The sequence below is a fragment of the Microtus pennsylvanicus genome, chromosome 12, assembly GCF_037038515.1.
Source record: "Microtus pennsylvanicus isolate mMicPen1 chromosome 12, mMicPen1.hap1, whole genome shotgun sequence".
In the NCBI taxonomy this organism is placed as follows: domain Eukaryota; kingdom Metazoa; phylum Chordata; class Mammalia; order Rodentia; family Cricetidae; genus Microtus; species Microtus pennsylvanicus.
This window is the reverse complement of record NC_134590.1, coordinates 3,636,543-3,649,385: the sequence shown is the minus strand read 5'-3', so window position 1 is coordinate 3,649,385 and position 12,843 is coordinate 3,636,543. Positions and strand designations below refer to the sequence as shown.

Here is a 12,843-nt window from a genome sequence, read left to right as displayed (position 1 = left end):
TGTTCTCTCCCAACACCTGCACTGTACTGTGTAATCTCATATAATATGTACAGCTGTGTTATCTCCCAACACCTGCACTGTACTGTGTAATCTCATATAATATGTACAGCTGTGTTATCTCCCAACACCTGCACTGTACTGTGTAATCTCATATAATATGTACAGCTGTGTTATCTCCCAACACCTGCACTGTACTGTGTAATCTCATATAATATGTACAGCTGTGTTATCTCCCAACACCTGCACTGTAATGTGTGACCTCATATAATATGTACAGCTGTGTTCTCTCCCAACACCTGCACTGTACTGTGTAATCTCATATAATATGTAAATGGAATCTCATGATCACATTTAAATCTTATGGATACTTATATCTGTGGACCTTCTGGGTATGACTCATCATTAAGCTGTTTAATTTTGATATATAGAAAACATGCTAGGATGTGCTTCAAAATTAGATCTATTATTTCCCAAGGACTGCAAGATGCTTAGGCCCTGTTTTGTATCATTAGCTCAGACTGACATAAAGAAAACATCAATTTCTTCTCAGTTCTAAGACAAGCTACATACAACTGGCTGACTTTGGGCCTCAGAGCAAATTCAGTCCAGACTCAATGTCTCACAAGTTAAAACTCGACAAACCCTACAAAGGACAAATTCCCAGATGTATAATTGTGGAATCAAGATTAGACATCAAGCAACCCTGGTGCCAGTTCCCCACCTGGTAAGTCTGGCTGACAAAGACCTACTTTCTACAAAAATTGTCTCACTGGGCACTGCAACCCAGACCTCAGGTTGCAACCTGAACCCTGAAGTTAGGTGTTGCCAAGGCTGCTCACTCCCTACATAGCTTTTTTACATTCCACAGGATGGATATAAGAGAAGACAGAAAGAGAGAGAAGCTGGAGAAAAATAAATGATGGTCAATACATGCCTGAGTCTGATTCCCTCAGATAAAAAAGAATTATTCCTAAGTTCTGTTATTCTGAAAGACATTTTTTTTGCAACCCTGGGTACAGTCTCTTAGGCTGCTACAGAGTTATGAAAAGTAAATATTTAAACCTTGAGAGTGACCCAAAACTATATTCGTAACTCGCTAAGATGAAATTGATGGCATAAACCATTAAAAATACATCATCATTCAATGTGAAATGTGAAAAAACCATGGAGACAGAAAACATGAGTCCATGGAACCCAAGTTAAGCAACCTCAGCCCATGAGCAGCACCTAAACTTGAAATGCAAAGCTACTAAATTAAGTAACCACAGCTCCTTAGAGTCAGGTCACATTAGGGGAAACGGAAAACCACCATCTGCTGCATGAGCAAGAACCCCATGAAGCTTTTCCAAAGCTTTTCAAGAGATGGATAAATGTGCCAGAGGCTGGCGTGTTAATTAAGAGGGTCACCATGACTGGGAAGCAGAACAGGAGCTTCAGCAAAAATCCTGTACACAGGCATGATACAGGACAGGAGAAAGGAAGAGACCTGCACAACAAGCCCATGCTGCACAAATAGCAGAACCCTGTCACCAAATTAACCAAAGGTATTTAAAATGGAGAAGCCCACACACAGTAAGTCTGCATGAGGACCAAGCAGCATTCCTGAGGACCCCTCTTCTCTCCCCAGATCCCGTGAATGAAGGAGCTCTCACGGCAAAGCCCGCCATACCTGAAGATGTGAAGTACTCCAAAGCCTCCTGCGCAGGCCCGTGAAACATGACTTTTCCTGAGGCCACTAAGGTGAGGCTGTCAAAAAATCTGAATATGGAATATGGGGGCCGATAAATGGAGAAGATGATTGTCCGTCCCCTCATAGACATCCTAAGGTTAAAGAGGGAAAAGTCATAGGTCACTGAACATTGAAATCTTGAAGTTCTCGACAAAATATTTTATTCCTGAAGTTATGTTTGCTCTCATTTAAGCTTGAATTTTCCTTAAAAAAATACTTCATCTCACTTGTCTTATGCACCTGCTAGCAAAACCAAGTTAAAGCTCTTATTTAAAAGTCTATGACATCTAACATGTGGGACGTCAGTAGTGCACTCAAGTGTTACCACATTGATCCCAGTGCTGTCTTCTCAGACACTGAGTCAGAACATCTGGGAGTCAGTGCAGGGAATCCATATCATGAACAGGCTGCCCAGGTGATTGACAGGCTCACCCAAGCTTGAGAAGCAATGACAGAGCAAACATTACAGCTGTGACTGTATGTACAATTCCCGTCAGTCGTTCACACTTTCTGTCTCTTTAGGAATTGGTGCTCACTGCTCTGATGATGTGACTCACAGTCCTAACCACTTGCTCTTCCGCTAAACACTGAAGCAGTAATTTCAGTTTTCACAATGTCGGCATAAGGCAATTCTAATATAATTTCCCCTTTGTTTTGATAAGGCTTAAAATGTCAAGCAACAGACCAAGAAGCCACAGTTAGTGAGGGGCGAACCTAGGATTTGATTGTTGGTTTAATTCCATAACATGAAAAAATAAGCTGAATGTCCATTTCAGGAAGTCATATCTTCTGTTAGGAGAATCAATAACCAAAAACAGTATTTGAAACATATACAAAAATATTTTTAATAAAATTGGGTATGGCATATCTGTAATACCCCAGCACTTGGAAGGATCCATTATTCAAGGCTCAACTAGGTTATAAGAGACCCTGTTTCAGAAAGACAAACAGAAAAAATAAAAGAGAGTGGTTGGAAGGGAAGAAGAGAAAGAGGATGGAGGGAGGAAGAGAGGGATAAGAAAAAAGGAAGGAAGGGAGGGAGGAAAAAAGGAAGGAAAGGAGAAAAGGGAGGGGGAGGGAGAAATGGAGACGAGAACGAGAAAGCTGTGAAGTGCAGTGCACACCTTGAGCTCCAGCTTAGAAGGCAGAGACAAGAACGTGAGATCAGCCTGGGCTATGGAATAAAGTAACAAACTGTGAAACCTCAAGACAAGCGTCTCATAAGTGTATGCTGTGAGGTGTCACCACTTCCTCAAATCAGCCAGGCCAGACAGTAATACCAACACAGGGTGGAAGAGAAGTAGACAGGATCCCTTGTGAGAAAACAGACTTGCAGGTCGTCTGCAGGTAAAACAAGAGAGGCACCTAAGAAGAGAAAAAACAAGCTGTACAGAATACGAATGAAAATGTCTGTCCAAGAAACTATGAGAGTTCACTGCTACACAGCAAGGATTGTGTGTGCCTGAATGTGTTTGAGAAAGGGAGAATGTAGGAAGAAGCAGAAACAGGGAGGAAGACATAGGTACATAAAGAAGGATGGAGAGAAAGAGAAATAACCGGTGTGGAATTGAACGATTAAAAGAGATTGTAGGAAGAGCATCTTAGGGGCTGAAAGGCCCTTCTGCTGTAAGCTGGAACATTAGGAACATGGTAGTCAGAGCTTCAAAGATTCAAAGCAGACAGCAGACATGGCAAGAGCCTTCCTCAAAGTAAGGTCTAGGATCTGGGGCCTCAGTATCTCCTCCCATAGCATTTATCTTGGAATCCTGGGCAGTGTTTCACACCTACAGAATCACACTGACATAATCACATGTACGGAATCATATCGACAGAATCACACCTTAAGAAATAGAAGGGTTTTTTAACATGAAAGTAAAATTTTATTTTAAAAATATGTATTTGACAACCATTTCTTTACAGGATGTCTTGCCTTGAGTGTATGTCTGTTACCACATGTCCCTGGTGCATGTGGAGGGGGAAAGACTGCATTAGATCTCCTAGAACTGATGTTACAGATTGGTGTGAGCTGCCATGGGCATGCAGGGAATGTAACTGAGTCCTCTGGAAAAGCAACCAATGATTTTAACTCTTATTTCATCTCTCCAGCTCTTGTCAAAGAATTTAATTTAAAAATTTTTATTTTAAATATATGAATCCTTATTAAAAGAAAAATACAATTGAAACATATTGCTTGAAATTCCTATGAAATAAATAAAAACATAATTATCCTCACAGTGAAGGGGCTTCCATTAGCCAAATTTGGATTACCTTAATACTTAGAATAATAAAGAATAACATATTACAGCACACTGTACAAAATAGGAAGTGTGGGGCTGGAGAAATGGCTCAGAGGTTAAGAGCACTGAATGTTCTTCCAGAGGTCCTGAGCTCAATTCCCAGCAACCACATGGTGACTCACAACTACCTGTAATGAGATCTGTGCCCTCTTCTGGCCTGAAGGAATACATACAGGCAGAACACTGTATACTAAATAAATAGATAGATAAATAAATAAACAAATAAGTAAATCATTAAAAAGAAAAACAAAAAAGGGCAAAATAGGAACTGCGGAGAGACACCATTCCACACAGAAAGCCATGTAAGCTTGTGAAGTGATTAAAACGAAAGCAGAAAAAAATTACACCAAAACTGGCTGGCAGAGATTAGATAAGGAGCAGAATAATGGAATAACAGCCTGTCATACTATTTATAATCACAAAAGGAAAAGCTGTAATTTAGTATGATATAAGCCATGAAGCACCAGAATGATGAGATGATCAAGATTCAAGCCAGGGAAGCAAGATGGATCAATGTGTAGACACACCCGATGCTAAGTCTGAAGCGTTGAGTTCCCAGAAATCACTTGGTGGAAGGAGAGAGACAAATCACTTAAATTTCCCCTTTGACCTCTACATGCATGATACACACATATAGATACATATACACTAAATAAACAAATGTAAAAAAATTAAATATTCCTACCATGGAGGATGCACTTCCAGGAGTGTTAGAGGCCAGAGAGAACACAGCATATCAGGGCCTACTGAGTCTGCTCCCAGACACTGGGAGAAACTACACATGAGAGGACCCCATGCGATGCACTGAGACTAGCCATGGCATGAGACACAGGGACAGAGAGAAGCATTCCAGACTGGAACTTAAGCAAGAAGCTGATCATAGAGATTACAGGGAGTATCCTGAAACAGACAGGAAAGGGGGCAGACAGGAAAGGTGGTGATACCCAAGGAGTCTACAGACTAGATGATGACAAGGCCCCACTTTTTGACTTCCTCACTGGGAAGGTTCAATGAGGAAGGGATCTTTGTTCTTGGAGGTGCAGATAACAGTATTTAAGGTGATGGACCATTGGTGTGGGAAGTCCTTCTGTGTATGTGTTGCTTTTATTGGTTAATGAATAAAGAGGCTGTCTTGGCCTGTGGAAGGATAGAGTAGAGCTAGGCAAGAAAACCAAACTGAATGCAGGGAGAAAGAAGGCAGAGCCAGGAGAAGCCATGTAGCCCCACCAGACACAGATACCAGACAGAACCTTGCCAGTAAGCCACAGCCATGTGGCGATACACAGATTAATAGAAATGGGTTAAATTGAGATGTAAGAGCTAACCAATAAGACGATAGAGCTAATAGGCCAAGCAGTGATTTAATTGATATAGTTTCTGAGTGATTATTTCTGGTCTGGACATCTGAGAACAAACAAATGGCCTCCTATAACAGACCATGAGGTCAGAACAAAACAAAAAACAAGGGGAAGGAAGGAAAGACATCGAGCACTATAAAGTTCAACAGTCAGTAGCCTAGGTCATGGGAATGTGAAAATCCTTAGATGGTTCTTGGAGTTATTCAGTCAGTTTGAAACTCTATTAATTTCTAAAATGTTTTATTTTTGGACAAAACATAACCCTTATACTTTTTCTATAAATATTTCACCATTAGACATCTTCTTTCTTGAAAAAAGGAACTGTCAGTACTTTTATTTCATTTTCCCAGGTTCAGGACCCAGATTTTAGCAGTCATTCCCTCAGCCATCACTTCCAGGGTCAATCTCTGAGATAATGCTGTTTATTCTATATATGAAGCTACCTAGAGTCCACAATACGCTAGCTAAGAAACCCCCACATCTCAGTCTTCTGGTGATATCTTTACATCCCCATAGAGCAGCTGTATAACCTTCTCCATGATGCACTGCTCTGCTCTAAACTCAGAAGCTTTCCCACATCCCCTGCCGTGGAAACCTTAGTCCTTACAGTGGCTCAGGTGGTCTAGGCAATCTACATCCAACCCAACCAACCTCCTCACTTCAATTAGGAACGTGGAGAACTGAACTGTATCTTTCCAAAGGCTCATTTGTTGAAGACCTCACATCTAAGAACCTAAAATGTGGCTATAATGGATACAGACTCTTTAAAACGGTAATTAAGTTTCAATGAAAATTACTAGTGTGTCCTAATGTAACTGGTGTCCATATAAGAGATCATGGAATAAACACATGAAGATGGAAGAGATACCATCCACAATTCAGTGACCCAGGCCTCAGCAGAAACAGCCTGTGGATGCCTGAATATCTTCTTTCCAGGATTCAGAACTGTGAGAAATTTAACTTCTGTCAAGTCACCCAGTCTGTGGTGTCTTTAGCAGAGAACTACCAACTTTCCTTCTCCTCAGGACACCAGGTTCTAGTCAACGTGTTCTCTTTAATGCTCCAGACACACCAAACATGCTCAGAACAAATGAGTTTTCCCTCTATACAGCACTCTGTTCAGATCTCACCCACTCAGCTCACTTGACCAATGCTTGAGTGTTATGGGGACATGCTATGGGGACATGCTATGGGGACATGCTATGGGGACATGCTATGGGGACATGCTATAGGGACATGCTATGGGGACATGCTATGGGGACATGCTATGGGGACATGCTATGGGGACATGCTATGGGGACATGCTACTTAGCACAGTGCTGCGCCTTCATCATCCCTCCCTATGCTCCTGTCTCATTGATCTTGATGTGTAATCCTTGTTAATACAAGTTTCCCTCTAATAAACAAGAGAGAAATTCTGTTGCTTACATATGAATCTCCTGCACCCAAAATACACACATGTGATCAGCTATTAAGAGAAGAAAATTTAATGTTCCTTCAGCTCTTACCTTCTCAGGACTGAGATGACATCAGTAGTAGTGCTCAAGTCTAAGCCAGTGGTGGGATCATCCAAGAACAAAATGGGATGCTCGGCAACCAGCTCCATTGCTATACTGGTCCTCTTCCTGAGCTCTTTAGATCTAGGCTAAAGCAACAATGACCATCATTATCAATAAGAATGCCCAGTCATTGTTATTAGGCAAATAAGCCTGTTTCAGCAATACAAGATTTTGTTATATCATTATTCTATACTATAGCCTTCTGGTATCTTTGATGGAGTTGAGAATAGATAGTTATAGTTTTCCTTAGTTATACTAAAAGATAAAGTATATAAAAATATTGAAACTGTAATTCTTGCTTGATACCTATTTTGTTATATGTAAACTTACTATGTTAAAGTTAAAACCTTCCTTTTTATTTAGACAGAAAAGGGTAGGTGGTGTGGGAGGTGATGTATACTGTGAATATGCTTTATTGCCATTGGTTAATAAAGAAGCTGCTTTTGGCTAATGGCTTAACAGAGTAAAGCCAGGCTGGAAGAGAGATATATATAGAGAGAGAGTAGGCAGAGTCAAAAGGTATGTAGCCACCCGCAGGAGACAGACACCTCTGCTGGAGCCCACCAGAACCTTGTCTGTAAGCCACAACTATGTGGCAATAATATACAGATTAAGAGAAATGGGTTAATTTAAGATATAAGAGTTAGCCATAAATATGCTTAAGCTATTGGCCAAACAGTATTGCAATTAATACAGATTTTTGTGTGATTATTTCCAAAGACTGGAAATCTGGGAAACAAACAAGCAGCCTCCCCCAACACCTCTACATTTCTTAAGTCAAAATCTGGTGAAATGTTGAAGAGAATTAAGTCTCAGCAGCAAAAAGCACTTGTCCCACAAACCTGAAGCCTGGGTTCAATCCCTGGAACTCGCACATAAAGTGGTAGCAGTGTAATGCCTGTGTAACTCCATCAAGATGTAACTACAGTGAGGTGGGACATGGATCAGGGCGTCAGGCATGTGTGCAGGGCATCAGCAGAACAAGACCAACAATGTGGGAAGAGAGAACGGACCCGTGACAAAGGTGTCCTATGACCTCCATGTGTGTGTTAAGGCATTCTGGTGAACACACACATACATGCACATACAGACACACACACACACTTTTTGGAACGCTATCATTTAAAAATTATATTAAAGTTCTTGCAATCTATTACATTTCATGACCTTAAGAAGTTAATAAATATCTTCATATGTTGTCCTTAAAAAACAAGTAAAGAACTTAGGGCAATGGCTAATTGTTATTAAAAAGAGAACAAAAGAAAGAACTTTATTGTCCATATAAAACCATGTAATAAACAGAGCACAGCACACCAAAGCCCATCACTTGGGGAAAAAAGGAACATAGTAAATGTCATTTTTTCTATTATTCTTGCCAACAAAACAAACTTCTCATAAATGACTGCAGAAAAGCATCATGAGAGTTAACAGCTAGTACCTTCCTATTCCTCACTGCGTCTAAGGAGGAGACACCACAGGAGTTAATCCATGAGATTCCTATTCTGGGAAGACCATTTTCATCCATACCCCGAAATGGCTGCTCAGCAGACATCTCTATATAATCTTCTCAATGAATTGATGTCATTGTAAAAGGTAGGATTATTTGGAGGACACAAGAAAAGAAAAACAACTCTAATGATGAAAACTCTAGACAGATAATAAAATAAATGCATGAGCAAGCTCTCTAATCAATGTAATTATAAAAACATTTGGGGTTTACAAATGGTTATATACCTGACAGGGCTAAGGATACCAAGATTTTATTTATTTTGATAGTCAAGAATGGAATTTCTAAATTATCCTTAATTTTTAAAAATTAAAAATAATTGAGTACTCAGGAGTGAAGTATTACATAACAGTCTTTTAAACATATGTTAGTAAGAAACTAGTTAGTGTTAGTAACTAGCTATGAAGCAGTCCACCACTTATCTACTGCCCCTACTGATCCTGCACAAATCCTCTGAGGAGTCAACAGATCCACTCTTTGTTGTTCACGCCAAAGGTTGTATCATTAAATCCTGACACAGTAGTTGGTAATAAATATTGACAGAATATATGGAAGAAGGGAGTAAGGGCAAAAGAATATCCTAGGTTTCCATCATGTTACTAAGATAAAATGGTCTTACAAAAAGTAATCAAGGAGTGAAAGGTTTTATTTCAACACACAGTTTAAAAGTAGAGTTGACAACTTCCGGGAAGTCAAGGCAGGAAGCTGATGCAGCCGGTCACATCAAGTCAAGAGCTCAGAAGAGGATGAATGCATGCGTGCCTGTCAGTGCTCAACTCACTTTTCCCATTCTCACAACACCGAGGATCTAAACCCAATGGCACTGCCTAAGTGGGCTGGGGATGTCCACACCGCTTTACTTAATCAAGACCATTGCCCACAGGATTGCCCACAAGTCAACCTTACTACAATTCCTCACTGAGACTCTCTGCTAGATGATTCCAGGTGATTCTAGACTGTATCAAGTTGACAGTTAAAACTAGACACCACAAACAGGATGAGATAAAAACACAAAAAGAAAGACTATAGAAAATAAGAAACACTCATATGTGAGAAGTAAAAAAAGCTAAAGAGACCAAGGACAACCCTGGAGGGGAACAAATGCAGAGAGCCAGAGTTCTCCATCTCACGTCCTGTGTCAGTACAGAAGCACATTCTGAAACTACAAGGGACAAGTCCTCTAGGGGAAGAGACAATAAAAAGAAGAAAGCACTTGTCCAATTTTCTCAAGAGTCAAGAGTTTAAGGCTGAGAGAAGAGGAGGCTCATGTGAGGAGCAGTTGGAAATGGCCGTGTATGGCCATGTGAGGAACACTCTTCCCTGCTGGATCACACTCCATTCCCAGGGTTTGCCACTGTAAAGAGGGTTTCACATCTCAGTTTCCACTCTACAGCATGTGACCAGTCACTTACCCACTAATACAGAGAGCAGCCGCATTGACCACACACATAGAAAAGTAATGGCGGTATCATATTATCAATACTGGGAATTTTTTTTTTGGCTCTGAGCCTTTCAAGATTTTTCTTCACATTACCTTGACATTTGACACTTTATCCAGATGCAGAAGTTCAAGGACCTCATTAATTCGCCTTCTTTTTTCATCTCTTGTCATAGTCATTGGCAGTCGAAGAGCTGCTGAGAACTCTATGTTGTCTCTCACAGTCACCGTGCGCATCACCACGTCATTCTTAAGGTTAAATAGTATTTCAATTAAATATAGAGATCAGTGAAACAATCATTCTAACAAATGTAACCTAATCCTTATATAAAACATACACAAGGTAATACTCCACTGAAAAATAAGTTTTCAGTTTTACTAATTTCAAGTAGAGAACCTGATGCAATAATTTTCCTTCCCATTTGCCTTCCAAGTAAAGCTCAGGGATTTTGGTGACGGCTACCTGCAATTATTTGAGGAAAACATCTAAGCAGTAGAGAAAGATGAAGGAAGGACAAAATGGACAAGAGTAGTCCTCTATAGAAGTAAATCACAGCTCAGTTACTAATACTGTGATGCAGATGTCATATTCCAGTCTCTCCCCATCTTCCTATTTAATAATGCCACCTTCAGGCTAATGAATCATTGTGAAAAGCTGGTGTAGAGAAAATTGGGCCTATCAATGTGTCATATAATGAACTGGAAACACACAAATCTATTAGCTGAGCATCTAGCAATACAAGGGGAAAATCTAAAATTACAAACCCACCAGTACTTACCTGGGGCACATAACCAGAAATACATGTGAAATTGGCAGGTCGAGGTTTTCCATTTATCAAAATGTCTCCCAATAATCCTTGTGGATCTGTCCTTGCAGCTAAGACATCTAATAACCTACAAGAGTTACATATGTTGTGTAGTTTGCTTCATCCCTTCAGTAACAGCTATCAGCTTTCAGATACTCAGAATAAAGGGAACCCTGATTGCTCTTCGGGCTGATGAGGGAGGAGGACTTGATCGGGGGAGGGGGAGGGAAATGGGAGGCGGTGGCGGGGAGGAGGCAGAAATCTTTAATAAATAAATATAAATAAATAAAAATTAAAAAATGCTGCATAAGTTTAACTGAAGTCTCTCTCTCCCTCTCTCTCTCTCTCTCTCTCTCTCTCTCTCTCTCTCTCTCTCTCTCTCTACACACACACACACACACACACACACTCCTTTCTGTTCAGTGTGTGCTCTAATACAGCCCAGAATTATGCATGTAAGACATGATTCACAGGACCACCTCTCCCTGCTATCTGACCTTAGAAACTCAAGCAGGTAATGTGCTACTATGTTTTGAGAATTAGACCTGGTGATGATTTCTTGTCTCCAGAAAATGTCTTCATCTTTCTAATTCTAATATTATTTTCACCATATTAAATAATAATAATATGACCCAACACCACAACACTCTATCATTTCCTATCAGTAAAGTGACCTGGTAAGACTTCCTGCTCTTGGTATAAAATTAAAATGCACCCTCCTACATGTTATCCATGGCACCTGGGACCAGACTCAGACTTACACACTCACAGATAGACTCACACAGTACTCAGGTAACTTCTATAGGGTGACTTTTACAGCCCAGAAACTGGATACTGTGCGCTTGCGTAAGCTTTCCATTATACTCACAAAGATCTGCTCCCATCTTGAGGTCCCATAATTGCATTGAGGCCAGGTTTCATGATCCCACTGTAAACACAAAATGATATTGGTTGATTTTTTCTATTTTTAAAGAAGTTATATTAGTTTCATGTTTACACTAAATATTCTATTGAAATTAGGTAAAACTGTACACAGAAAATAAGCATAAATGCATAGGAAAAATTTAAATATTAATAGAGGTCTATTGTTTATGAAAAATATTGAAAGCTAGTGGAAATTCATCAGAAAAAAATGCTTCAGATATCACAAAACCCCTGTTATTTATTGTTTAAGGACTTGTCTTTTTTGAAACATAGTTCAAGCATCTAAGTTCAGTGTCCTTGAAACAAGTGATCTATTCTCAGGAGAACTCCATTACACACACAGCCTTTATCTGTCAAGGCTATATTTGCTAATATAACTATTAGCAAGTATAGCTTCTCTCTAATGTTTGATGATCAGTATCTTCATATAGCCCTGATTGCTGCCTTGTAAACCTCATCACAAGAATTCACGGGATATCAGTAGCCATGCCGTTATTATTAAAATAGAATCAAACCAAAATCAATCCATTGTAAGTAGAAATTCAAAGACTAGAAAGAAGCACTCAGAGATCAGGAGGGGACAGCCAAGTAACACAACAACAACAAAGTAACACTCACAACAACAAAGAAGACAGGAGGGACTGCCAAGTAACACTCACAACAACAAAGTAACACTCACAACAACGAAGAGGACAGGAGGGGCTGCCAAGTAACACTCACAACAACAAAGAAGACAGGAGGGACTGCCAAGTAACACTCACAACAACAAAGAAGACAGGAGGGACTGCCAAGTAACACTCACAACAACAAAGAAGACAGGAGGGACTGTCAAGTAACACTCACAACAACAAAGAAGACAGGAGGGACTGTCAAGTAACACTCACAACAACAAAGTAACACTCACAACAACAAAGAGGACAGGAGGGACTGCCAAGTAACACTCACAACAACAAAGTAACACTCACAACAACAAAGAAGACAGGAGGGACTGCCAAGTAACACTCACAACAACAAAGCACCACCTTAATCAAAACAGAAAAGCTAAATACACACCCACAGAAACGATGATTTCCTTTCTTGATAAAGAGATTTTAATACACTCAGTTTAGGATCGGAAAACATCCCTCAAGTAGAGGACATTATTTACTGGTGTATAGGTACAGCACAAACATAACTATGTCCAAAATACTGATTGACTGATTCAGAGTAGTGAATATTCAGCTGA

General features: G+C 40.0%; 1 protein-coding gene across 2 annotated transcripts in view; it reads right to left on the bottom strand.

Annotated features, from left to right (window-relative positions):
* Positions 1 to 12,843, bottom strand: part of LOC142832682 (ATP-binding cassette sub-family G member 3-like) — a 46,553-nt gene that overhangs the window by 22,198 nt on the left and 11,512 nt on the right. For both annotated transcript variants that reach the window (XM_075943364.1, XM_075943363.1), the window contains exons 3-7: positions 11,563 to 11,622; positions 10,668 to 10,782; positions 9,985 to 10,137; positions 6,893 to 7,029; positions 1,670 to 1,821 (exon numbers count right to left, since the gene is read on the bottom strand). In XM_075943364.1, coding sequence (XP_075799479.1) covers positions 1,670 to 1,821; positions 6,893 to 7,029; positions 9,985 to 10,137; positions 10,668 to 10,782; positions 11,563 to 11,622 — 617 coding nt within the window. The remainder of the gene's footprint in view (positions 1 to 1,669; positions 1,822 to 6,892; positions 7,030 to 9,984; positions 10,138 to 10,667; positions 10,783 to 11,562; positions 11,623 to 12,843) is intronic.